The 25,032-nt window shown below is 34.9% G+C and overlaps 3 protein-coding genes across 4 annotated transcripts; 1 reads left to right on the forward strand and 2 right to left on the reverse strand.

Annotated features, from left to right (window-relative positions):
* Positions 1 to 126: 126 nt before the first annotated feature.
* On the reverse strand, positions 127 to 8,553 carry LOC137811958 (receptor-like serine/threonine-protein kinase SD1-8). 2 transcript variants are annotated; one of them, XR_016518717.1, is made up of 7 exons: positions 6,832 to 8,218; positions 1,993 to 2,148; positions 1,716 to 1,906; positions 1,406 to 1,611; positions 1,090 to 1,327; positions 838 to 988; positions 127 to 729 (listed from the first exon to the last, which is right to left on the reverse strand). XR_016518717.1 is itself a non-coding variant. In XM_068613822.2 (7 exons), exons 1-7 carry the CDS (start codon positions 8,102 to 8,104, stop codon positions 418 to 420), a joined length of 2,532 nt encoding a protein of 843 aa, XP_068469923.1. In that variant the 5' UTR covers positions 8,105 to 8,553; the 3' UTR covers positions 127 to 417. The 2 variants fall into 2 exon arrangements, 1 of the variants encoding a protein (XP_068469923.1); XM_068613822.2 differs by having other exon boundaries at positions 1,406 to 1,616; positions 6,832 to 8,553.
* Positions 8,554 to 12,680: 4,127 nt separating this feature from the next.
* Positions 12,681 to 14,537, forward strand: LOC137809479 (glycosyl hydrolase 5 family protein). Its single transcript, XM_068610588.1, has 3 exons — positions 12,681 to 13,250; positions 13,417 to 14,011; positions 14,113 to 14,537. Exons 1-3 carry the CDS (start codon positions 12,681 to 12,683, stop codon positions 14,535 to 14,537), a joined length of 1,590 nt encoding a protein of 529 aa, XP_068466689.1.
* An 853-nt stretch (positions 14,538 to 15,390) lies between these two features.
* LOC137811957 (Pentatricopeptide repeat (PPR) superfamily protein) lies at positions 15,391 to 24,909 on the reverse strand. Its single transcript, XM_068613821.2, has 4 exons — positions 22,199 to 24,909; positions 21,495 to 21,743; positions 21,122 to 21,223; positions 15,391 to 16,256 (listed from the first exon to the last, which is right to left on the reverse strand). Exons 1-2 carry the CDS (start codon positions 24,730 to 24,732, stop codon positions 21,617 to 21,619), a joined length of 2,661 nt encoding a protein of 886 aa, XP_068469922.2. The 5' UTR covers positions 24,733 to 24,909; the 3' UTR covers positions 15,391 to 16,256; positions 21,122 to 21,223; positions 21,495 to 21,616.
* Positions 24,910 to 25,032: the final 123 nt, after the last annotated feature.

Consider the following 25,032-nt stretch of genomic DNA (forward strand, 5'->3'; position numbering starts at 1 on the left):
AACATTATGTGCAAATAAAAATCACAACTATTAAAAGAAATGTACTATATATCACTCAGTCATTACCAAAAGACACAAACTCTGGTAAAAATGGAAAGTGATAGATTCATACTATCAAAGAGTATATTAAGATAAGCTTAAATCTAAGATAAATATTATATAAATGCATTGGTTTAATAATAGTGAAGATTTGGTGGTATAAAACAATTACTTTGTCTTCTTCTGTTAAGAGAGCTCAATAACTATATAGTACAATTTAACTAAGGCATCTCTAATATACACCAAAAACAAGATCATACTGTGTCTCAAAGACACTGCAATGCAACTATCATCAATGGAGGGATTCTTCTTGTTTAAACTTGAAAAAAATAATGTGATTATACTGGTGTGCTAGATAGATGAGGTCACATTCTCTTACTACCTAGCATCTAGCATTGTGACAGTGACTTGGTTCACAGTGCATGATTCTTCTTGTTTACTTGAAGAAGATTCAGTTTCCATGGGATTCGTTCCTAGACAAAACCCAGGATTTTTGGGTTGTGACATTGATGCAGTATCACTACTCAGCATCAAGACCACTGAAGACATTGTTGGCCTATCTTCTGCGCGCTCTTGCACGCATAAGAGACCCACTTGTATGCATCTTTGAACTTCTGATGCTGAGTTTAAAGTGTCAATAGACGAATCACTCAGTTCCCACGCATTTCCTTCTATCCACAACTTCCACGCCTACAGTACAAGAAAGCACCATCACTTCTTTGCTATCAAACATGACATTATATTAGAACCAACCAACAAACATACAACTAAAAGAGTAACAGCAACGGTTGCACATACATGTCCTAGAAGGTTCAATTCTTTGTTTGCCAAATAGAATCCTCTGTTTTTCTTTCCACTTACTATCTCCAGCACAAGAACCCCAAAACTAAAAACATCAGATTTTACTGAAAAGATTCCATCCATAGCATATTCAGGGGACATGTATCCACTGCATACAAAAATTTGTAAATAGTAAATAGTAAATATCACAATGTTTGTTACTCTTGGCTAATAGTAGTGTGTGTATGTGACATGATACGTAGTACTCACTATGTTCCAACAATTCTCATCGTATTTGCTTCTATCTGATCCGTTCCAAAAATTCTAGCCATACCAAAGTCTGATATCTTTGGATTCATCTCTTTGTCAAGTAGAATATTGCTTGCTTTAAGATCTCTATGTATGATCCTAAATCTGGAATCTTGGTGCAAATATAGAAGCCCTCTAGCAATGCCACATATAATGTTGAAACGCATTTGCCAGTCAAGTGAGGATTTTTTTGCCTTATCTGGATCACGGTTATTATCAATATCAAGTGTTTGAAATTTGAATACACATTAAGAATCAGAATGTTGAAATGACTCACCAAACAAAATTGCATCAAGGCTTCTATTTTCCATGTATTCATAGACCAGCATCTTCTCATCCATTTGAATGCTGCAACCAAGCAAACGAACTAGATTTCGATGTTGAAGCTTGACAATTAACTTGACCTCATTCTTGAACTCCTCAATTCCTTGGCCAGAAGTTTTTGATAATCTCTTCACAGCAATGTGCTGACCTTCCTTCAAACTGCCCTGGTATAAACACAATTATAACAGTTATGTATTCATGGATCATAATTCATAAGTGAATTCAAGGACCCGTTTGTGGCGACATCTATCAAAACTGCTTACTTTGTAAACACTACCAAAGCCTCCTTGTCCAAGTTTATTTTCTTCAGAGAAGTTATTTGTAGCCATTGTTATGGTGTTAAAATCAAACAATGGCAACTCTAGGTCGTCCATGTTACTTTCACCGGACTGTTCTCTGTCACTTGATAACACTCCCTCATTTATTAAAAAGTCCTGACTTCTTTCTGAAAAACCTGATTTTGGAACAAAAACCATAATATATCATCATACTACATAGTTGCAATGTGTACTAACATGTGGGGCAGTAACTGTGTATTACCTCTTTTTTCTGTCTTCCCTTTCAATATAGGTTGCAATTTCCTCTTCTTCCACAAGATAAAGATACCCAATGCCAATAGTATAAAACCTGCAACACCAACTACAATGCCTATATCCCTTATTGTATCACTTGTCTTGCCAGAATCACCTTCTATCCCTAAGTCATTACAGAAACAGCCTTTTTAGTTGAGATATTCACTTTACATTTGATCTAGTTGATGAAAAGTAATAGCTTTCCAACAAAGCAAATTATAACTGAACTGTAAGCAATTTAAAAGAAACAAATAAGCTCCTTAAAAAGAAGGAAAATTGATATCATTGGTTTTAACTACAAGGGAATCACATTCATCTTCCTTGCATGGAATTTCTGCAACAAAGGGATGTGACAAGAAGCTAAAGAAGGAACCAATTAATTTCAAACTGGGAATGGAGATTTAGTTTTTTCATAATATAATTTGTGAATTTGGACCTTCCCGTTTCAGGAAGATCTGCAACTTTCTGAAGACACCTACTACCACCAAAATGGATAAAAAAAATCCCATTTGGCTGCAACCAATAGAATAGAAGGTATTGTGTTGGACTCCATTTTATTGACCAAATCCCCATCCTTTGCAATCTCTTGGTCCCGCAAGAAGGCCATTCAAACATTTTTCCTCTGTCATTAATCAACCTTTTCCACATCCCTCTTAAACCCTCCTTTCTTTTTGTCAAATTTCAACAGCATCATGCTTGCTCTTGATAAGATAAGATGTCAACTTCACCACAACACTGAACATTTTATTGCGAGTACTCACATTATGGGGCCAGAATTATAACTCTATACAACACCACTGTTTAATTTAGTTTCGACAAGTGTAAGTGTGAAAAACGATTTCATTCCAAATAAATGCAAACTCGTTTTTTCTCACATCTACATCTTTGCACTGTCTTATTAAATAGTTGTATAGTTTTTTATTTCTTTATTTATCGATTATAATAATTGTATGCCTAAATTATTTTAAGAGTTAAGGTACAATAAGACAAAAAAATAATAAATATATTAATAAAATTCTAAAAATACAAGTATAAAAGAATAATTTTTTTGTCAGAAGAGACTAATGAAAAGAAAGAAAGAAAGAGAAGGGAGTATATTTATAGTATTGATGCAGAATATTTATCATGATTACTACTTTCGATAGAAGAATTTGATTATTATTTTAGTGTTTTAGTGGAAGTGTTTTTTGTATCTATGATTTGGTAGAGTTAAATTAGAGATTTTATTTAAGAAATTTGAATCTAAAACGCTATTGGTGCAACAACCCTTTCTTTTGCATCAAAGGTTGGACTAAAGCATAGAAAAAAAAAAAAAAAAAAAAAGAGAGGAAGAGCCACGAGGTGTGGGCTCATAGAACCTAAGAAGTAAAAAATATTTGAATCCAGAAAAGTGATTTGACAAAAAAGTAAGAAAGAAAAGCACTTAAGTGGTCCCAGAGAACTTAAAGTAGCTTATTTAATTATTGAGTTAATTTGATTAACTCACGCAACAAATCAAGGGGGCAGCATAGTGGAGTCACTTTGGGTGCCGTCATCAACCTTTATCTTCCTCTAAAAGTAGTTCATCCACGTTGGTTTGTGAGAATAAAAGAATCATTCATCATCAATTGTGAATCTCTTCTTTTTTTAGCACAAAGAAGACAAGGAAAAGCAAATCAATTCTGAATCTAATCCAAAGATAGAGTGAGAAAGACAAAACAAAATCAATCACATCTAATCTTTTATATATGTCTTTAGTGAAGGTAAAGTGATCATGTTTTCATTTTTTTTCCAAATTTAAAAATTATTATTATTTTGTCTAAATATTGCATGACTCTGGTTAAGAGTAAATGAGTTCAACAAAAAGTAAGTGACACTTGTTATATAATGTCAGCATATAACACCTATAAATTTATTAAAATTTGCAAAATAAATACTGTCTATCTATTATAAAATAAATATTAAGGAGTAAAAATATTAATTTGAATTTTTTTAGAGGTAACACAAACAAATGAATAGTCAAAACTTACTTACACATCTTCCCAGCGCAAAGATCTTATATAGTATTCTAAATATGAACTTTTTATGTAAGATATTTGGAACATTCTACATATTAACTGATGGAGATACTACTAATATAGAAAAGGAAAAATATTGCTTGATAACACCTTTTTCTCTTCCATTTATTTTACAATTGGTTTTATTAATAAAATATTATATTAGAATAATAATAATTAATATAAATAAAATATTACAATAAAATAATAATTTATAGGGTTGTGTAAGTTTAGTAAGAGAAATGATAAGATGTCAAAGTATTAACTCTGTATATTAACCAGATAAATTCATGCTGTTGTAATACTGATAAGGAAAAGTTTAAAAGTTTAGGCACTAAAAAGTAAAGCATATCTACTTAACAATTTGTTATAATAATATAATAATATTTCATCTTAAAAATAAATTAAAAATGATTTAAATATTATTTTATTGGATTTTTAAGTGAATATATTTTTATTATTTGTGGTTTGAACCTACTAGCGTGATAAGTAATTCTCGAGATGTATTATTTTCATAAAACATTCTTGCAAGTTTTGTTTCAATTGTTAAATCTTATAAAACCTACACTTTTATAATTTTTATTTGCATTTCAATTTTGTATAACTTAAAAACTAATTTAATTTTTATAATTAACTATTATTTTAATTTGATTATAATTATATGAAAAAGATAATATGGTGTATTGTCAATATTTAAATTAATTATTATAATTAAATATTATTAAACAAAACAAATAATTTTTTCGTGAATAAAAGTATATTTTTTTTATACTGATTATAAATTATGGTTTTGAACTCACAAGGCCAAACTTGGACAACTATTTTTCCTCTTAAATTAGTTATCTAAATACATGTTATTCATATTAAATAAAAATATATAGAATGTGTAAATTAGTGATAGTATCCATATTTCATTACTATTTCAACAACAGTAAGGGAAAATAGTATATATACAGAGTACTTTTAACGTGATTTTAAATTAATTTTATAAAAATTAATAATTAAACACATAAATTAATTATTTTTTATACATTTATAATAAATTTTACATGACAATATAAACTATTTAAATTCTCCATAAGTGGAAATTAAACTCAAATGTTATCACTTCCACTTTGTAATAAGTGATTTTATACAAGAATCAAGATAATTACTAAATAATTTAAGAAGCAAAACAACTTCATTAAATTATTTTATTAGTTATCGAAAAATTTAATGCGCTTATTACCGAAAGGTGTAAATTATTGTTTCAATTATAAAAAACCTTTCAGTGAACCCTTGACCAATACACCACAAAATCTTCCATCAAGAATTTGAGGTGCGTTGGCTTGCTTCATGTGGAAGCATTTGGAAAATCCTATATAGACATAATTAATTTTCTGGTCACCGATGCATCTGCCACAAATGGTATCAATAACCATTCACAGCGACACATCTTGCACCAGACAACACTGATTGCTCATAAGTTAATGATTATTTAACACAGTTTCATCTATTTCGCACCAAAAAGAGTTATTATATTATTATGATATAATATTTTATTTCAAAAAATAATAGTTGAATTCTTGTTCTTTTACTATTTTCTAACTCATGTATCTACCTCTAGCTACACACTTGTAGATGTGTTAGAGGAGGGAGGTCAGAAATATCTAAATTCTAGCTATATCTAACTACTCTTTTACACAACTGCAACTTAAAATGCATTTTGCTGTTATTCTCATGTAATCTTTTTTTTTTAATTCTTCTAATTTCTTAATCAGCTGTAATGGTTAGGGGACGTATTGTTAATACCACCATCATTAGAGTGATAATTAAAAAATAAATTTACAAGAAACAGTGAAATTGGTTAAAATTTAAACAGTGATTCCTAAGTTCTATTTGCCTACATCCATCCGAAGTGGGAAAGGTAACAAAAAATAAAAGATACTGACAGAAAACAAATACTTCATACAGCAGTGGGACCGAACCATTGAATATCACATGTAGCAGCTACAGGCTATGGACAACTAAACACTCTCTCTCATAGGTTTTGTTGTTTCATATATTTGGTCTCCCTCACATTACAATGTCTCACTGAGTTAGTTCCCATTGCAGAGAAAACACTCTCTCTCATAGATTTTATTTGAATTATTACTTTCTAAGACAAAACTCAATCTGCTAATTTTTCTTTTCTTGTTTGTTTGTAAATCTGCTAATGTTCTCATGGATAATATATTTTGATAAAATATTTCCTTGGATTAAATTAAAAATCTTTAGTAACATCTAAAACCAGTTACTACTTCTAGAATCTTATTCCTCTGTATAATATTTCACACACTCTAAGTTACTTCAAAAAAAAGTAACTCTTTCCAAAAAGTTTTCATTTTGAACATGACAGATAAGTACTGCTAAACTTAAATAGGTCTATAAAGGTAAGGTGAGCATGTCAAAGGAGTTATATTCCAGTCATTCATATTTCAATATTCTCTCTAATCATTCAACAACTAATGATGTAGAGCACCCTAAACCCTTCCGTTCCACTCATTTGGTGTACAGTTTTAAAATTCTCTTAACTGCAATATTTATTACACACCCATTTTTATTGACTTTTTTCTCAATGAGTGTAAATATGATTCTATTTCACTCAACTGTGTTTGGTTCAACCTTGTAGTGATCAACAGTTCAAATTAAAACTAAAACTAAAACTAAAAATAACAACTTTTATCAAATTCAAGCAACCAAAATGAAACAGAAAGAAAGTGTAGCAGAATCAGAATTCAGAAAAAACATACCTACATCAGAAGCCGCCAATCTGACATAAAGATCTTGCCCTCCTGAAGGGTAGCCTCTAACGTCCAAGAGCTCCCCAACCCACATCACGCACCCACTGCCTCCATTCCTAATCTCAATATTGGCATAAGCAGTGCACGAACAATTCCTCTGGCACAAATCCCCACACTCCACCAGCCCCATGCTCCTGTTCACGAACACCGACGTAGTATCTGGCAATTTCACCCTCTGCATATGCAGAAACCTGTCACTCCCACACGATAATCCCGTCTTCCTCACACACCCTTCAGACCCATCTCGCAAATTCCACGCCGGCTGGTTCCTGGGGCGGAACCCTGTGATACACTGACACACCGGTGACGCGTTGGTGTCACAGACCCCGTAGGCACCGCACTCTCGGTAGTTGTCGCATTGGTCTTTCGGAGCGTACCAGAATTTGTTCCAAACCTGGGTGCTTTGTATCCACGTGAGGCGTTGGAGTTGCCCGACTGAGTTCACAGAGAGTCTTGAGAACAAGGAGTTGTTCCCAATTGAGAATGTGTAGTATACTTGGTGCTGATCCGCGTAGAACGTGAACTTAATGGAATCGGTGACGGGTTGCATCTCGGGTACCCCGCTGAATCTGTCGCCATTCCAAGGTCCACTTCGGTAGATTATCTGGTCCTTGTTCCAGAGGAATATTTCCGGGAGGCCACGGCAATCTAGCTTGAAGGAAAAATCCCCGCTTGAAGGGTCTTGGTTTGTGACCCTCCACGAGGTTATGTGTTTCTCCATGCCCGTGTCGAAGTTCCATCCTAGTTTCATGCCGGGTAACAAGGTATCTGTCGGGTAATCAAAGCTCTGCCAGAGAAACCTTGTGGGGTCATTCTCGTTTTCTTCTCGAAGAACCAGGTTCCCGGAATCCAAGAGCTCAAGAACTGGGTTGGTTATTGGTGTGGAGTGGTTGGAGGACCACACGGGTTTGTGGGATTGGTTTACAATGAGGAGGTTTCCCTTGTCGTCAATTTTGAGAAAGCCGATGGAATTTTGAAGTGGGGTGTCACGATTTGCCACCCACACCACAGTTTTCTCTGTGTCGTGGATGGTTTTGTACCATATGGCCAAGTACCAGGTGGAATTAGTGTAGGAAAAGAAACCCAGCTCGAAAATTGCATTTGGGGAGAGGAGGGTTTGGTTGGTTTGGAGGGATTGAGATTTTGTTAAGGTGTTTGTGGAGATGGAAAGTTTGGGGAAGCATAAAAGGAAGAATGAGAAGAGAATAGTTGAACCTCCCATGTTTGGAGAGGCAGAATAAGAGTCAGGGGCTTTGTTAGTGAGTGGAGGGTAAATTTAAGTACTTGAGACAAAAGGCGGTGCTTCAACTATTCTTTCTTCTCCTGAGTTTATTAGTGAGACACTACATAACACTCCATTTTTTTCTTTTTCCTTTTCATTGACCCTTTACCAGTTTTTTCAAAACCATGCATTAGGTGGATGTATAGCTTACGTGGCATGTCATTTTTGTAAAATGACATCGCTGACGTGGCATGGCGTTTTTGTAAAAAGGAATTTGAATTTTGTTTCACAAATCCCTGAACCCTAAGTGGGTGCTGCTCAAACGCAAGGAGTGTGGGTGCGAAGCGGCTGCGGTTGCGGTGCGAAGCGGTGGCGGTTCGAAGCGGTTGCAAATCGTGCTGATCGTAGAGGTCACCGGAATCAGAATCGGTACCACTCCAAATCGCACTGAGAAAATGGGGCTGATTTTGGCTTTCTAAAACCTACTCTTTTACTATAGAACCCTAAATTTTAAATTTTGCCACCTCAACAATACTGGCCACATCATAATACTTTATTATATTTTCATCCACATCAGCAGGCGTAATCTGGCGCAACACTTAATTGGGTGTTAAATTATCGGTTCCCTATTTCAATACTCAGAGGTAGACATTCCTTCCTCCTCCTCCTCCATGTATTTATTTCCCCTCCAATTTTATAATATCAATTTTTTATTTTTTTTAATGGTATATTTTAAAAATTATTTTTTATTTTTGGATTATATAATTTAATGATTATTTTTGGTTTTTAATTACACAATCATGGAATTATTTTTGACGTAAAGATTATATAATCTAGAAAACATACAAATATCGAAGTCAAGACTCTAAAATACAAATACTTTTAAAAACATACAATTTAGATAGTATAATTTGAAATTATTTTATTAAGAAAAAATAACTTCCAAATCGTGAGATAAGAAATTTTTTTCGAATTTTACCATTCAAAAAGTTTTTTAAATTCGGATTATGTAATTCAAAAAAATAAAATAAAAATATACATAAATAAAGGAGTGCAGAAGGAAAATGTGGAGGTGGAGGAAGAAACGTTCAAGAGAGGTTATCTTCATTTGTGGTCTTTCAACTAAGGCAGTTTCTTCCTGCACCCCCACATTTTTCTCCCTGCACCCCCACAAGGTTGCGCAAAGACAAAACTGTCCCTCTATAAACTGTATATTTATTTTTTGTTGTATTTTGGATTATGAAATTCGGTAAATTTTCGAATTGGCGCTTCCGGTAAATTTTCGGATTGGTGCATCCGGTAATCTCCTGAATTGATACTTCCAGTAGAACATGAATAATAGTGTCAATTCAAAATACAAAAATGCAAAACATTCATAATTGAAAAAATCATTCCGGATCTGTCAATCCGTAATTCAAAATATGCATTCTGGATTCAGAAATCCATAATTAAAAATATCATTCCAGATCCACCAATCCATAATAGAAATTAGGTTTTCAGATTCAGCAATCCGAAATCAATAATTTATGCAAACTTCAGGAATGCACCATGATTCACTTCCGGATTGATGAATCCGTAGCACACTCCCAAATCTCGAAATTTTGGGGGTCAGTTTCGGAATTTACAAAATTGTGGGGGTGCAGGAAGAAAAATATAGGGGTGCAGGAAGAAACTGCCTTCAACTAATTTGTGTTTCATATTCATAAGCCCACCTCTAGCGCATGAACCCATTTTCTAATGGGGAATTGTTAACTGCACCTCTTTTTTCTTTTTCTAGCATTAATACCCCATGCTTTGTAGTTAATGGGGGAATTATTCTAATCTTTAAAGAACAGATGAACAAGTTATCCCAACCAAACTTAAGTATAACTATAACATTCAAAAGTTCTCTAAATCTGATTTTCACATCAACATAATTGCATGTATAAATTAATTTCATCGCCATATTAATTTTAATTAGAGGGCTATATCAACCCTATGCACATTCCCAAAATCTTCCACCAATATACTTTTCCTATAAAATGTTGTATAAACAATTTTAGTAATATATTTTCATTTTCAAACATTTTAATCATCCACCTATATATTTTTCTTATAAAAAAAATATTATAAACAATTCTAATAATATATTCCCACTTCAAACATTTCAATTTGTCCATCCATAGGTATTCAACGTAAGAATATTTAGAATATCTTATACCCTTCCTCAATATCTTAATCAAAACAATAAGAGTTTTGATTAATTACTCTTACCTAAAAAATTGTATTGTTTTAACTTAATTTCAAGTTACACACAAACAATAAGAGTTTTGACTAATTATCTTATTTCATTCGCAGAGAGAAAATAATTATAATATTCTACATGTTTTGAAGTTACACCTTTGTTATGAAGTTTCTCATTATATAACCTTTTATTTACACAAGAGTCTTTCCTTAGCTTCACCTTTTTCTATGAATTCAAAAGTAACAATTAATAATACTTACAATACTTAGTTTTATGAAGAGATTAGCACATAATAATTAGGAGAGACTTTATATACTTATGTTTGTATAAATATTCTTATACTTATAGGTGATTTATCATCGGATAGCTTGTTGATCTACATAGAAAGAAGTCTCAAACTCTATTCAACTCCCTTTCTAACTAATCATAGAGTGTTTCATATGATTTCGTTTTGATACTAAAGTGATGTAACACATAAGTTCTCAATAAATTTTTCATAAATTAATTTGTAAACAAAGAAAATTATATTTTACACCACCAAAAGGTGGTAAATTGGTGTTTTAAAACCTTTTGAAGAGATTAATAGACTTTGAATCTAGAAAGATTATTAGATTATTTTGTTTATTGTTAAATATAAAAACCCATTAAGAAAAATGTAATTAACTATTTAAATGATATGATTAATCACAAACACGTGTTTTAAAATAAATCCAAACAATAGATTATTAACAAAGATGATTGATTAACTCATTTATATTAGTCCATTACACTAAAAATAAACTAGTTTTTTTCTTAAAGCTTTTTAAAAATATTTTCAAAAATATGGTTAATCCAAAAAATGACAATGAGGAACATAATACACAATTTAATAAATACTTATTTACATACATAAATCACATTCAATCACTCATGAAAGTATTAACGTACAATATTACAATAAATTTGATTTATTATCAAAACAAAAAATTTAAACACAACAGTCTTCAATCTTGTGTGTCCCTTAATAACTTGATCAATAATCTCCCTCTTTTCATAATGACTAAGACTTACATGGATTTTCAAGTAATGGTATGAATTTTGCAACAATAATACAAACTTTTATCCTCCTCTAAGCATTATAAAAAAAGACTTATAGAAAAGACAATATGTATGTAGAAAAAATATATTTCTTCATTGATTATCATATAATATATTCACTAACAAAAAAACAACTTTAATTAGAAAAAAAAAAACATCAAAAATCAAAACAACAAAAGACACCAAACATGGTATGATGAAAAAACATAAGGATTATTTCATTACACTAGAGGATTTAGATCTCTTCCAATATAATTTTTGCATAAACACTTTTGAAAGCTAAAAATCGATTCATCAATATTGTCCATGGACATACCATACTCTTCTTATCTTTCAAACTTTTAGTTGTACATTCTGTCAAGTTTGTTCAACATAGTCATCTCAAAAAGAGTTAGGGATTTTTCAAGTCTCTCAAGAGATTGTTCAAGTTCTACCAGTGCTACTCCTCGAGATCATATTTGAAAAATAATTAGTTACTATATTGATATTATTTTAGAGACTAAAAAATTCTTGGTATCTAAAGTGGTTTCTATTATGAATAAAAAATTATAAAATGATTTCTAAATTAGCTACCAAAGTTAGGCTTAAAGTCCACTCAACCTCATAAAATCAACTTATAAAGTGAGGTTTGCACCCACTTATATACAATGAAATGATCTAATCTCTAGTCGACGTGGGATCTCCAACAAAATGGGACATAAAATTTAATTACACATTTACTTTATATGTCTTAAAATAATATTTATTATATATTTATATTTTAAATTAATGATATAATAATAATATTAATGGTTTAAAATTAATAATTTTATTAAATAAAAGAAAAATAAAATGTAATTTAAATTTAACAATAATAATAGACTATTATTGTAACATATTAATTGTATTATAGGTTTTTTAGTTTGAATTGGATAATGGTTCTATATTACGTCAACTAACACTCTTATCCAAAAGCAGTGATTAAAGTGAAGTATGACTTTGACATCACTTATGTTTCTTGGGTGTTTGTTATTGTTTAAGTGAAATAGAAACTAATGTTAGTTACACTGTTTAGTTAATATATAAAATATAAAAAAAATATTAATATCAGGTTATATACGAATTTTAGAAAGAAAATGTATAGATTTAATTTATTCAGTTATAATTTAAAAGTTTGTTAGATGATTCAGTTATGTATATTAATAAGAATAAGTTAATATTAAAAATATAATCCAAGATTAGGAGTACATATACAAAGACATGCAAAGATGAGAAGTGACAGTTGAAGAAAAAACGATGGTGAAATCCTCTCTTGTCTTAGTGTGCTTCTTGGCCATATTCACATCATGCTGCAACTCTATGCCTCTCTCAGTTCAGAAGAGATGGATCATCGACGACGCAACGGGAGAACGAGTGAAGCTGCACTGTACACATTGGGTGGTTCATGCCCAGCCAATGCTTGCTGAGGGTCTTGACAAATCACCCTTGAATGTCATTGCAGCTAACGTCGCAAAAGCGGGATTCAACTGTGTTCGTTTGTCTTATGCTACGTACATGTTCACTCGCCATGCCAATAACACCGTTCGCGACACCTTCCACTCTTATGACGTTCCAGAGATGGTGACAGCGATTCAGAAACACAACCCTTCGGTGTTGAACATGACCCATCTTCAGGCCTATGAGGCTGTGGTTGATGCTCTAGGGGCACATGGGGTCATGGTGCTCATTGATAACCATCTCAGTTTGCCAGACTGGTGCTGTGCCAATGACGATCAGAATGGATTCTTCGGAGATAGGCACTTCAACACTTCTGAATGGATTCAAGGGTTAGCCATTGTAGCTCACCACTTCAAGGGAAAACCCAATGTAAGTAATCTGCATTCTGGCATTGAAAAACAAATTTTTGTTGTGTTCTTCTTGTCAATAATCAAAAGGGGTGGGTGTAAAATTGAATTGGTATCAGTATCAACCAAACCTTTTTATTCTTGGTCTTGTGAAGTGTTTTACAATTGGTGTTGCACGTGGTATGTAGGTGTTCGCCATGGACTTGCGAAACGAGCTAAGGGGTTCACGTCAAAACTGGAATGTTTGGTACAAGTACGTGAGCGAAGGAGCAAAGACGATTCACGAAATTAACCCGGATTTACTAATCATCATTTCAGGGTTAAGCTTTGACAACGACCTTAGCTACTTGAAGACAAGGCCTCTTCATTTGAACATCCCTAACAAAATTGTGTATGAGTCGCATATATACTCCTTCTCAGGAGACACAGGAAGGTGGCACGTGCAACCAGCGAATTGGGTGTGCAACGCCACCATTCAGACGTTCAACCGGCAATCAGGTTTTCTTCTTAGTGGTAAGAATCCAGCACCTTTGTTTGTGAGTGAATTTGGATACAACATGGATGGTGGGAATTTCGCTGACGACAGCTACTGGCCATGCGTTGTGGCACATTTTACCTCCGTCGACTTGGAATGGAGCTTGTGGGCTTTCCAGGGAAGCTATTACCTTAGACAGGGAAATGTTGGACCTGGAGAATCATATGGGGTAATGGACTTCGAATGGGAAAATTATAGAGACCCAAATTTCACTCAAAAGTTTCAGCTTCTACAAAGGATCATTCAAGGTATGTAGATTTCATATTTGCACAAAAAAAAGGTGTGATACATCTTTGTGAGTGCGTTGTACATTGTGTGTCTAAAGTGTAGTGATTTACTTGTTGTGCAGATCCAAATTCAAAGGCCTCAAAGTCTCATATAATCTTCCATCCATCGACTGGCTACTGTGCACATGTGAATGATAAGGAGCTTGTAATGGGTGATTGTAAGAGTAACAGCCTATGGAGTTTCGAAGGAGATGGCTCTCCAATTAGGTTGATGAACTCTGCTATGTGTCTAAAGGCAGTTGGTGAAGGGCTTCCTCCAACTCTCTCAGAAGATTGTTTGTCTGCACAAAGTTCTTGGAAAGCTGTTTCAATGAGTGGTCTTCACTTGGCCAGTTTTGATAAGAATGGAGACCTTTTGTGTCTGGAAAAGGATTCCAATTCTACCAAGTTAGTGACCAGAAAATGCATCTGTATAGAAAATGATGACTCTTCATGTTTGGACAGTCCCCTAAACCAATGGTTCCGACTTGTTCCTACTAATGTTTAGATGAAAATTAGGGATTGAAACAAGTGTAACAAGAAAGAAACTAAGTGTAACAAGTAAAGAAATCATAAAGAAACAGATTGACACAAGGTAATTGAAAAATTACTTATATTGGATTTCTCATAGAATAAAGTAATTTTCTATTTCTATTATAAATGGAATATGAGAATCATAAATGATATATGCATATGAATTTACTACACACACCATGGATTACAATACCCTAATTTTAAAATTTAAACGAATTAAAATGTAAGATTAACTTAAATTAAAAATAAAAACAAAAATGTAAAGAAGTATCAGTTAAAACCCCTAATTAGAATTAAGGAAAATGAAATCGTTGAACCTTTATACTAACGTGAAGAACCCAATTTTATTGGGCAGGTATTAAAGAGCCTACCCTGAAAAGGAAGTTTCACCCGAATCCTCTTTGTTGTTATCATTTTTTATCTTTAAATACGAATAATTAAGATGCAACCAATGAATTCTCCAGAGAGTTATGATATCTCGCCCCAATCTATCTCATACAACTACAACATAATCACTCTAAATTTTAAATAATTTTTTTTGTTGACTTTATTTTAATTAGCTCATTAAGTATTATATTTTATTATTAAAATAAAGTTGTGAAGTGATTGTTTATAAATATTTAGCTGTCAAAAAGATAATTTTCCTTCTTCAAATGGAATTAGTTAATTTTTTAAATTATCTTATAATCGTTTATTGTCTATGTCTCTTCGATGCTAGTCCAAATTTCATCAACTGTAGCTGCAAACATCATAGACCATTGAATTTGATCCTTCCATTTATTCTGTCTGCTAATGTTATAACACTACAAAACAATAGGACATGAACATACTACTGAACTTTATACTTTCTGACTTTTATTTTCCTCGGGAACTATTTATTGCAAGATGACACAGTCCAAAAAGAGCACAATGTGCGGCACTCAAAACACAAAAGGAAACAATAACCGTCAAAATATTACGTTGTTCTGTTCCAATGAATTTAACATTATTAGATATATTTCGCTAAGAAAAACATCACATTGGATGTTATATCCTTCCATCTCTTCTGTCTGCTAATGTTATGGATTAACCAATCTTTTAGTTGAAGCAGGAAAAAGTCCGTTGGGATCTTCAGAGATTTCCGTGAAGTTTAAAAGTTTTTGCTGTGTATTATATATATCTAAGGGAATGGAATTTACGTTAGATATAAGGGGACATGCGGGTTCAGACGGCTCTGAATATCACAACTGACTCCTCGTGCCAAACCCTGCGCCCCATATCAAGAGCATTTGATGACCTTATGCAGTACAAGAACTATTTCGCAGCCAATTTCCCTCAAAGAATACGGTAACTTCCTACACTTACTCGCCAAAACAGACCAGATAATCAAACATTCATCTCTGTTCCAGAAGTATCAGCTCTCAGCCTTCAGTGGAGTCATGCTCTTTCATGACTTGGTTCTGACCCTTTTATTAGTACTCTTTTGTCCATTCAATTGATAGAAGGATATCAGTTCAAAATAGTGAACCTTGAAATGCTAGCTCTTTATGCTCATGGCTACAACTGGCAAGGTGGAGCTATTACTCCGTTGCATATATTGATCCATCACTATTTGTCCCTAGAGTGTATCTCCATTTCCAACATTAAGGAGCACAATTACTTCCTTGATAGCCATTGAGGTGTTCATGCGCATAAGTTGAGGCACATACACCATCTGTTTCAAGATAAGAGACTTGAGTATATCCTTAACTACAATTGACAGATGATCAGAATATAAGAAAATAAAAAATACAAAGTTTAAGTAGATAACCACATGATCAAAGAAAATCTCAATTCAAAATTACTTGATTTGATGTGTTATCATTTACAAACTCCAATTTAAAATCTTTGTATGGGAATCAAACTAAGATAGGCTGTAGGACAGGATAAACAGAGAAAGTAATGAATAAAACTGTACCAGTGCATGACAATATTTCAACCTGATGCGTTGTCGAGTAGAAAACTTAATTGGAAAATCACCATCTAGATAACAGCTGATCTAATTGGTAAATTAGAAACTAAAACAAACAAATTCAAGAAGTAGGAATTGAAATGGACGAAATGAGATAAAAACCTCATGAATGGTTCAATAGTGAACCTTACACATCTCAGGATATCCATCATAGAATAATAATATTCATATATTGTTGCATAATCAGGAGAATTATGTTATAATTAAGTGCAGATTCTATTTTATATTTATTAGGACAGATTTGTTAGTGATTTGATTTGATTTGTACAGCTTTAAACACTCATTATTTCTGGCTTTCATTGCCTATTATTTCTTTCTTTAATTAGGTTGTAAAACAGTCTATAAATAGAGACTGTAATCACATTTGTAAAATATCTTAGAAATATATTTCACTTATTTCTTTCCACTTGGTATCAGAGCTCCTGATCTAGGAGACTCTGCTTCCGCAAATTTTTTTTTAGCCTTCATTGCTGTAATCATTTTCCTTGACAGCCTTCATTGCTGCAATTATTTGTTGGACAGCCTTCATTGCTGCAACTTTCTATTTTCCTTATCCTTTCTCCATTGACCACCACCACCACCTTGCACCATTGACCACCACCGACCACCACTGCCGTCGCTCGCCGGAAACTGCACCGCTCGCCGGAACTGCCACTGCTCGCCGGAAACCGCCGCTGGCCGCCTGAAACCGCCACCGGAAAATTTTTCCGGCAGATTTTTTTTCCTGTGTGTGTGAACAGGATCAAATTTTGCCAATCTGAAAAACTCAGTTGGTTTTGAACTCTCATGGACTCCCTTAGTAAGCCATCTAGCTATTGTTCCTTTACTATGAGTGGTAAGAGTTCTAGTTTTTTATCCTTTAATGCTTCTAGTACTGAAAATATCTGGATTATAGACTCTGGTGCTACTGATCATATGACACCTCATTCCTCTTCTTTTTCATCCTACACTACTTTATCCGGTAAGCCATATATTACTATTGCTAATGGTTCCACTACCCCCATTAATGGTCGTGGTAACATTCACCTTCAACCTTCATTTCCTTTAAAAAATGTGCTTCATGTTCCCAAACTATCCAATAACCTCTTGTCTATTCAAAAGATTACCCAAGATTTAAATTGTACAGTGGTATTTTTCCCTTCCCATTGTGTTTTTCAGGATCTTGTCACGGGGAAGACTATTGGAATTGCTAAAGAGCAGGGCGGGTTATATTATTTACAGCATGAAGAAAGTAAAAAGGGTGCTAGACTACAGGCACACACTTCTAATCTTCAGCAAGGTCGTGAATCTTGGTCATCCTCTCAGATATGGCTTCAACACAGACGTCTTGGTCATCCTCCATTTAGTACCCTAAAGTCCTTATTTCCTGTTTTATTTACAAAAGTGTCTGCTGAGTCATTTCATTGTGATGTTTGTCAGTTTGCTAAACACCATCGGACAACTTTTCCTCCCAATGGTAATAAAAGTTCTAAACCTTTTGATCTTATTCATTCAGATGTATGGGGACCTTCACCTATTCCTAATATCTCGGGTACAAAATGGTTTGTTTCATTTATTGATGATTGTACTCGGGTTACTTGGTTATTTCTCATGAAAGATAAGTCTGAAGTTTTTCACTTGTTTGTAAAGTTTTACAGAATGATTCAAACACAATTTGAAAGTTCAATTAAGAGATTGCGTTCTGATAATGGAAGAGAATATGTGAACCAAAACCTTTCCAAGTTCCTTGAGGAAAATGGAGTTGTTCATGAATTAACCTGTGTGGACACTCCTCAACAAAATGGGGTTGCTGAAAGGAAAAATCGTCATCTCCTTGAGGTTACTCGAGCTTTACTTTTCCAAACATCTGTTCCTAGATCTTACTGGGGGGAAGCAGTCCTGACTGCCACTTATTTGATTAATAGATTACCCTCTCGGGTTCTAGAGGGTGTTACTCCTATTCAGGTTATGACCACATTCTATCCTTCTATTCCCATGTTGAATAGTCTTCAGAATCGTGTCTTTGGTTGTCCTGCTTTTGTCCATGTTCATAGTCCTAATCGGGGTAAGTTAGATCCTCGTGCCATCAAATGTGTCTTCATCGGTTATGCCCCCTACAAAAAGGGGTACAAATGTTATCATCCTCAAAGTCGTAAAGTTTATATTTCCAAAGATGTCACCTTCCATGAAACAGAGTCTTTCTTTCCTAGTTCTCAGCTTCAGGGGGAGAGTATTCAAGAAGCTGAGGACCTTGAGTTGCCACCTTTTCCTTTGTTACAGGATTTCGTTCTTAGGAAGGATGACAAAGACCCTGCACCAACATCATTACCAGAGAAGAATAATGAAGACAAATATTTTGGAAAACAATATCAGCGAAGGCAACAAGAACCCGTCCTGGTCGAACAGCAACTTCAATTGTCTGAACCGGAGGTAAGAACTCATACCAGTGAGACTCTTGAGGACACCTTAAATACTGCTTTTGAACCTAACCTAAATGATTTACCTATTGCCTTGAGAAAAGAAAAAAGATCTTGTGCCAAATATCCTATATCCCAATTTGTGTCTACAGAAAAACTTTCTATGCAGCACCAGAGTTTTCTTTCAGCTATTGATTCTATCAAAATCCCTACATCGGTACAAGAAGCCTTAAAAGATGATAACTGGATTCGAGCCATGAATGAAGAAATGAGCGCGTTAGAAAGGAATGAGACTTGGGAGATTGTAGAGAGACCAAAAGATAAGAAAGCAGTGGGTTGTAGGTGGATATACACAGTTAAGTATAAGTCTGATGGCACACTGGATCGGTATAAAGCAAGGTTGGTTGCAAAAGGGTACACTCAAACCTATGGGATCGATTATGAGGAGACTTTTGCTCCAGTGGCAAAAATGAATACCGTCAGGATTATTCTCTCCCTGGCGGCACACTTTGGTTGGGCAATGCATCAATTTGATGTTAAAAATGCCTTCTTGCATGGAAGCTTGGAGGAAGAAGTATACATGGAGATTCCACCTGGGTATGGTATTGTTAATGAAGGGAATAAGGCGTGCAGACTTAAGAAGGCCCTATATGGTCTTAAACAATCACCTCGTGCTTGGTTTGGAAGGTTTACTCAAGCTATGGTATCTTTGGGGTACCGACAAAGCCAAGGTGACCATACTCTGTTTATAAAACATTCTCAGAATGGTAAACTCACTCTACTTTTGGTCTATGTAGATGATATGATTATTACAGGTGATGATGAGATTGAAAAACAAAATTTGAGGGAGAGACTAGCTGCTCAATTTGAAATGAAGGATCTTGGGAAGCTGAAGTACTTCCTTGGGATAGAGGTTGCTTACTCGAGACAGGGCATCTTTATTTCTCAAAGGAAATACATCCTTGATCTTCTCAAAGAGATTGGTAAGTTGGGTTGTAAGCCCACTGGAGTGCCAATAGAGCAAAATCATAGGATTGGGAATGATGAGGAAAACCCAAAAGTGGAGAAGACACAATATCAAAGACTTGTGGGAAAACTCATTTATCTTTCAAACACTAGGCCAGATATAGCCTATGCAGTTAGTGTGGTTAGTCAATTTATGCATGATCCAAGAGAAAGACACTTGCAAGCAGTAGATAAAATTATTCAGTACTTAAAAGCCTCTCCAGGAAAAGGATTGCTATTCAAAAAGGGGGAAAACTTATCCATGAAAGTATATACTGATGCTGACTATGCAGGATCGATTGTTGATAGGAGATCCACCACAGGCTACTGCATGTTCTTGGGTGGAAATCTGGTGACATGGAGGAGCAAGAAGCAAAATGTAGTTGCAAGATCAAGTGCAGAGGCAGAATTTAGAGCCATGGCTCAAGGGGTGTGTGAACTCTTATGGATGAAGATCATACTTGATGACCTAAAAATAAAATATGAAGCTCCTATGAGTTTGGCATGTGATAATAAGTCCGCTATCAGTATTGCACACAATCCGGTTCAACATGATCGAACAAAGCACGTAGAGATAGACCGACACTTTATTAAAGAAAAGTTGGATGATGGTCTTATAGCCACTGAGTACATCCCTTCAAGACTCCAATTGGCAGATATGTTTACTAAGGGACTTCCCGCAAAACAATTCGAAGATCTTACTTGCAAGTTGGGAATGATAGATATACATTCACCAACTTGAGGGGGAGTGTTGCATAATCAGGAGAATTATGTTATAATTAAGTGCAGATTCTATTTTATATTTATTAGGACAGATTTGTTAGTGATTTGATTTGATTTGTACAGCTTTAAACACTCATTATTTCTGGCTTTCATTGCCTATTATTTCTTTCTTTAATTAGGTTGTAAAACAGTCTATAAATAGAGACTGTAATCACATTTGTAAAATATCTTAGAAATATATTTCACTTATTTCTTTCCACTTATATTATGGTTTTAAATTACATTTTGAATGTTAATTATGATGGCACGTAACCTTTCCCTGTACATTCAGACCCAAGTTTCATAAACAGTCAAGGAGATAATGTTGCAGTGTTTAGAATTATTCTATTACTTTTTTACCTAGATACCAGAAAAAAATGCAATTCAGCCACATCAAACCCTTACCAATTGTCCAGAAAATTCACTCAAAATCTGAACATTCTGCATCAAACTGTCTTCCCTTGGCATCCAAGAACAAGGAGTCACAATCCTTAAATGTAATCCAACCTGCATTCATTTTAAAGGTGAGGAGTTTCTCAAGCAGATGCAAAAAGACAAAAAGACCCTTAGAGGCCTTGCTAACGGCATGTTCAACTACTCTTTCAAACCAATTATCTGACTGCCTTTCTGTTCACTTGCCAGAAAATCAATATATGTTCCACATATATATACAAAAGGGAAAAAGTATACATCAATCTTTGTACAACTCATAAAGAGATCAGTGGTGTGTATCCTTGCATTGAGAGGAATAGAGATTTTATTGAAAACCTTTACTTACAAGAGATCTTCAATATCTCCAACCCTCAAACCTTTAAATTCTATGATCTGCTGCTCCTCCTGTCCCACCTTTGAGGTTGAAACTTAGGGAAGGGGCAAAAATTCCCCAACAAAAACGAACAATTAACCACTACCATCATAGTAGTCAAGAAAATCATTTGGCTGAGACTGCAAACTAGTTATACTTCCTTGACCCCAGCCTTTCTGCACACGCTTAAGAGTTTTCAGTGCAATTCCGCTGCCACCATCCCTGTCATATAATAGAAAGATCATTAGTGAAGATGGAAGAATATGCAGCATAAGTAAATTATGGATAGCACTCATGAAAAAGCCATAGACATTATAGAACCTGTGACAATCAAAGTTTCAATGCTAAATTAGTAAGATCCATTAGCTTGATAGAAGTACAATGTTTGAGATGACTAATTGGTGATAATTTTAAATGTCACATGATATAGCGACTCTTTCAAATTGGTGATAAAACATCTGTATGTTTGTGAGTTCTTCAACCAAATGGAGTTGGAAACCATCTCACTGATAAGGTTGAGAATGAGAACCCACAAAATCCATCACGTTATGTTGTCCAACTCATCCAAAAACAATTTTCACTCCTACTATCAAATTAAGAACCTTGTTTTCCAAATATGAACAGAATCCAAAAAAAAAAGGAATAATTGATGATCTTCATCACCCATATGGTCATACCTGTTAACTATGTCCTTCCAGTCACTGCCTCCATCATTATGTAGTTTTCCAGGAATGACTCTGTTTCTGTTTTGACAAGTCCTATCGACAGGTCTATCTTCTAATGCCAATTCCATCATCCTCTTTGCTAGTTCATCCGCTTTCTGTTTTTGTCCTCTTTTATTTAAGCCATCAATCACTGGCATGAATGATGCATGGTCGAAGCCATATCCCTTATCAATCAATTTATGAAGAAGGCTACTAGCATCTGCTAACCTTTCATCCTGGCAAAGTCTTTCAATAAAATCTTTATACATGAAATTCTTCAATGTCAGATATCTATCTAACGAAGCTTCAAATAGCTCCTTTGCTTCAGAGAGTTGTCCTCCACCAAGTAATTCATTGAACAACGAACTGTACAAGGCTTCTTTGTGGCCACATATACTCAAAGCTACCTCAAATAATTCACAAGCTACTTTAAAATCACTAGACTTGCAGAGGGCTTTAATCAATATTTTGAAGGAAGATATATTAGGAGATATGCCCTTATCCAACATTTCATGTAAAAGAGTAAAGGCATCATTTGCTTTTCCTCCTTCGCAGAGGCAACTGATTATATTATTATAAGTGAAAATATCTGGATTTATCCCTTTTTCTTTCATCTCATCCATCAATCCATATATTTCAAATATTTGCTTTTTACTTCCTAAACCTAGGATCAATGCATTATAAGTTTGAAGAGTCTTGCTACAACCATTTCTCTCCATATCCTTCAAGACACGGAAGGCCGATGATATCTTCCCTTGTTTAGAGAAACTCCATATGAATGTATCATAAGTTACCGAATCAGGGTGCAAGTTTTTTGCCAACATCTCAATAAACTTCTTTTTCGCTTCCTCTAGCCTCCCAGCTTTGCAAAGTCCATTAATTAAAGTTGTGTACGTGATTCCATCAGGCAAGCAGTTTGATACATTACTGATTGAATTAATAAGAGTGGCAAAAGTGTTTCCTTTATCAAGGGATGTTGGTCCATTAGTCCACATCTCACTTACAATTTCCATTGCCTTGTCCAATTCTCCATTTCTAGAGAGACCATTGACCACAATATTGCATGTTACAGTATCCGGTTGATAGCATTTTTCATTCATCTTTTGCAGCATTTCCTCTGCCTCTAGCGTTCTCCCTTCTTTCCACAGGCTATGCAGCAACGTGTTGCAAGTATAAGTATTAGGCTGACAACCATTCCTTATCATTTCATGAAGAACATGTTTAGCTTCAGAAACCTTCCCTTTAATGCAGTATCCATGCAGGAGTGTACTATAAGTAACCGTATCTGGGAAAACCCCATTGCTTTTCATCACATGCATCAACCCTCTTGCATCTGACAGCATATGGTTCCTGCATAACCCATCCACCATAATGTTATACGTGTAAGCATTCGGTTCAATGCCTTTGGCCGTCATTTCATCAAGAACTAACCGAGCCTCCAATAGCTCCCCATTCCTGAGCAAACCCAACAACCATATGTTATAACTTTTCAGAGAGACGAAATTCCCAGCTTTCTTCATGGTGTCAACCAAACCCCGTGCATCCTCTATCATCCCATGCTTACAGAACCCCTTAAGCATCAAGTTATAAGTTACAACATTGGGTCTAGGAAGCCCCAATGCCTCGTCCATCTGCATATCTCTGAAAATCCTCGATGCCTCATGAACCTTCCCAGCTTTACAAAGCGCCGAAATCCTCGAATTAAAAGTAACAACATCAGGCAACACCCCTAGCTCGCTCATCCTCTCAACAAGTTTCTCAGCTTCATCATTTAGCTCATCTCTACAAAATGCTGAAACAAGAGTATTGTACACAACCCTATTAGCAATACGACACGAATTGTTACTGTTATTGTCATTGTTATTGCTATAACTATTGTTAACAAGCTCCAAGGCTTGTCTGACGCGGCCAGCGCGGCACAAGCCACGAACCAGAATCCCGAGAGTGAACTCGTTGGGGTGACATCCTTTTTGGGACATTTTGTCGAACAGTTGGAGGGCGTGATCGAAGGCGCGAGAGTCGCAGAGAGACCGGATGAGGAGGTTAAAGGTGTAGGTCTGAGGGGTGAAACCTGCGGCGATCATGTCTGTGTAGAGCCACGTGACGAGGTTGGGGCGGTTGTGTTGGATGGTGGAGCGGAGGAGGAGGTTGTAGAAGGGGAGGGAGGGAGGGGATGAGGGGAATTGGGCTCTGAGGGATTTGAAGTGGGAGAGGGCCTCGTCGATGTGGCCCCATTGGGCGAGGACTCGGACCATGGAAACTATGGAAGGGTGCGCAATGTGGTATGGCTGAGAGGCTAGGAGAAGTTTGTGGAGGCCGTGGAGTTCAAGGTGCATGTTGGCGCCTGCGAGGATGCGTGTTGTGACGGTGACAAGGTGCTGCGTCTGATTGGTGACGGAAGAGGCAGAGGAAGGGGAAGAGAGAACGCGCTTCACCAATTGCCACGCCAATTTTGGATTCTTGCTGTTCTTAAGAACACCTTCTATCACCTTCCTCCTTTGCTCCATCCGATTATTTGTTTGCTTTTTCAGAAACAGGGTCGCAGTTTTATACTAGTTATAGTTTCGAAGGAGAGGAAAATTTTGGCCTTTTAATATTCAACTTGGCTCCACTTTATTTAAGTGTTCATGAGTAGAGTTCTCACCTCTTACTGGAAATTTTCCTTATGGTTTCGAAATTTTTATGGCATATGTTTTACTCCATGTGATATATAAAACTAGAAAAAAATATATGCATGCATAAAAAAAAAGTGATATGTGTATATTGAAAGAGAGAATATGGAAAAAGATAAAATGCATAAAACTGAA

Source organism: Phaseolus vulgaris, chromosome 2 (genome assembly GCF_051622355.1).
Source record: "Phaseolus vulgaris cultivar YP4 chromosome 2, ASM5162235v1, whole genome shotgun sequence".
In the NCBI taxonomy this organism is placed as follows: domain Eukaryota; kingdom Viridiplantae; phylum Streptophyta; class Magnoliopsida; order Fabales; family Fabaceae; genus Phaseolus; species Phaseolus vulgaris.

Bases quoted from the DNA above. Each gene is read 5' to 3' on its own strand.
- LOC137811957 (XM_068613821.2), bottom strand. From the start codon at position 24,732: ATGGAGCAAAGGAGGAAGGTGATAGAAGGTGTTCTTAAGAACAGCAAG. The intron at 21,744-22,198 runs GTATGACCATAT...ATTATATGACAG, and splicing joins TGGAAGGACATAGTTAACAG to GGATGGTGGCAGCGGAATTG.
- LOC137811958 (XM_068613822.2), bottom strand. From the start codon at position 8,104: ATGGGAGGTTCAACTATTCTCTTCTCATTCTTCCTTTTATGCTTCCCC. The intron at 1,907-1,992 runs GTAATACACAGT...TTCCAAAATCAG, and splicing joins AGGGAAGACAGAAAAAAGAG to GTTTTTCAGAAAGAAGTCAG. The intron at 1,328-1,405 runs GTGAGTCATTTC...ACCGTGATCCAG, and splicing joins CCTTGATGCAATTTTGTTTG to ATAAGGCAAAAAAATCCTCA.
- LOC137809479 (XM_068610588.1), top strand. From the start codon at position 12,681: ATGGTGAAATCCTCTCTTGTCTTAGTGTGCTTCTTGGCCATATTCACA. The intron at 13,251-13,416 runs GTAAGTAATCTG...CGTGGTATGTAG, and splicing joins ACTTCAAGGGAAAACCCAAT to GTGTTCGCCATGGACTTGCG. The intron at 14,012-14,112 runs GTATGTAGATTT...CTTGTTGTGCAG, and splicing joins TCTACAAAGGATCATTCAAG to ATCCAAATTCAAAGGCCTCA.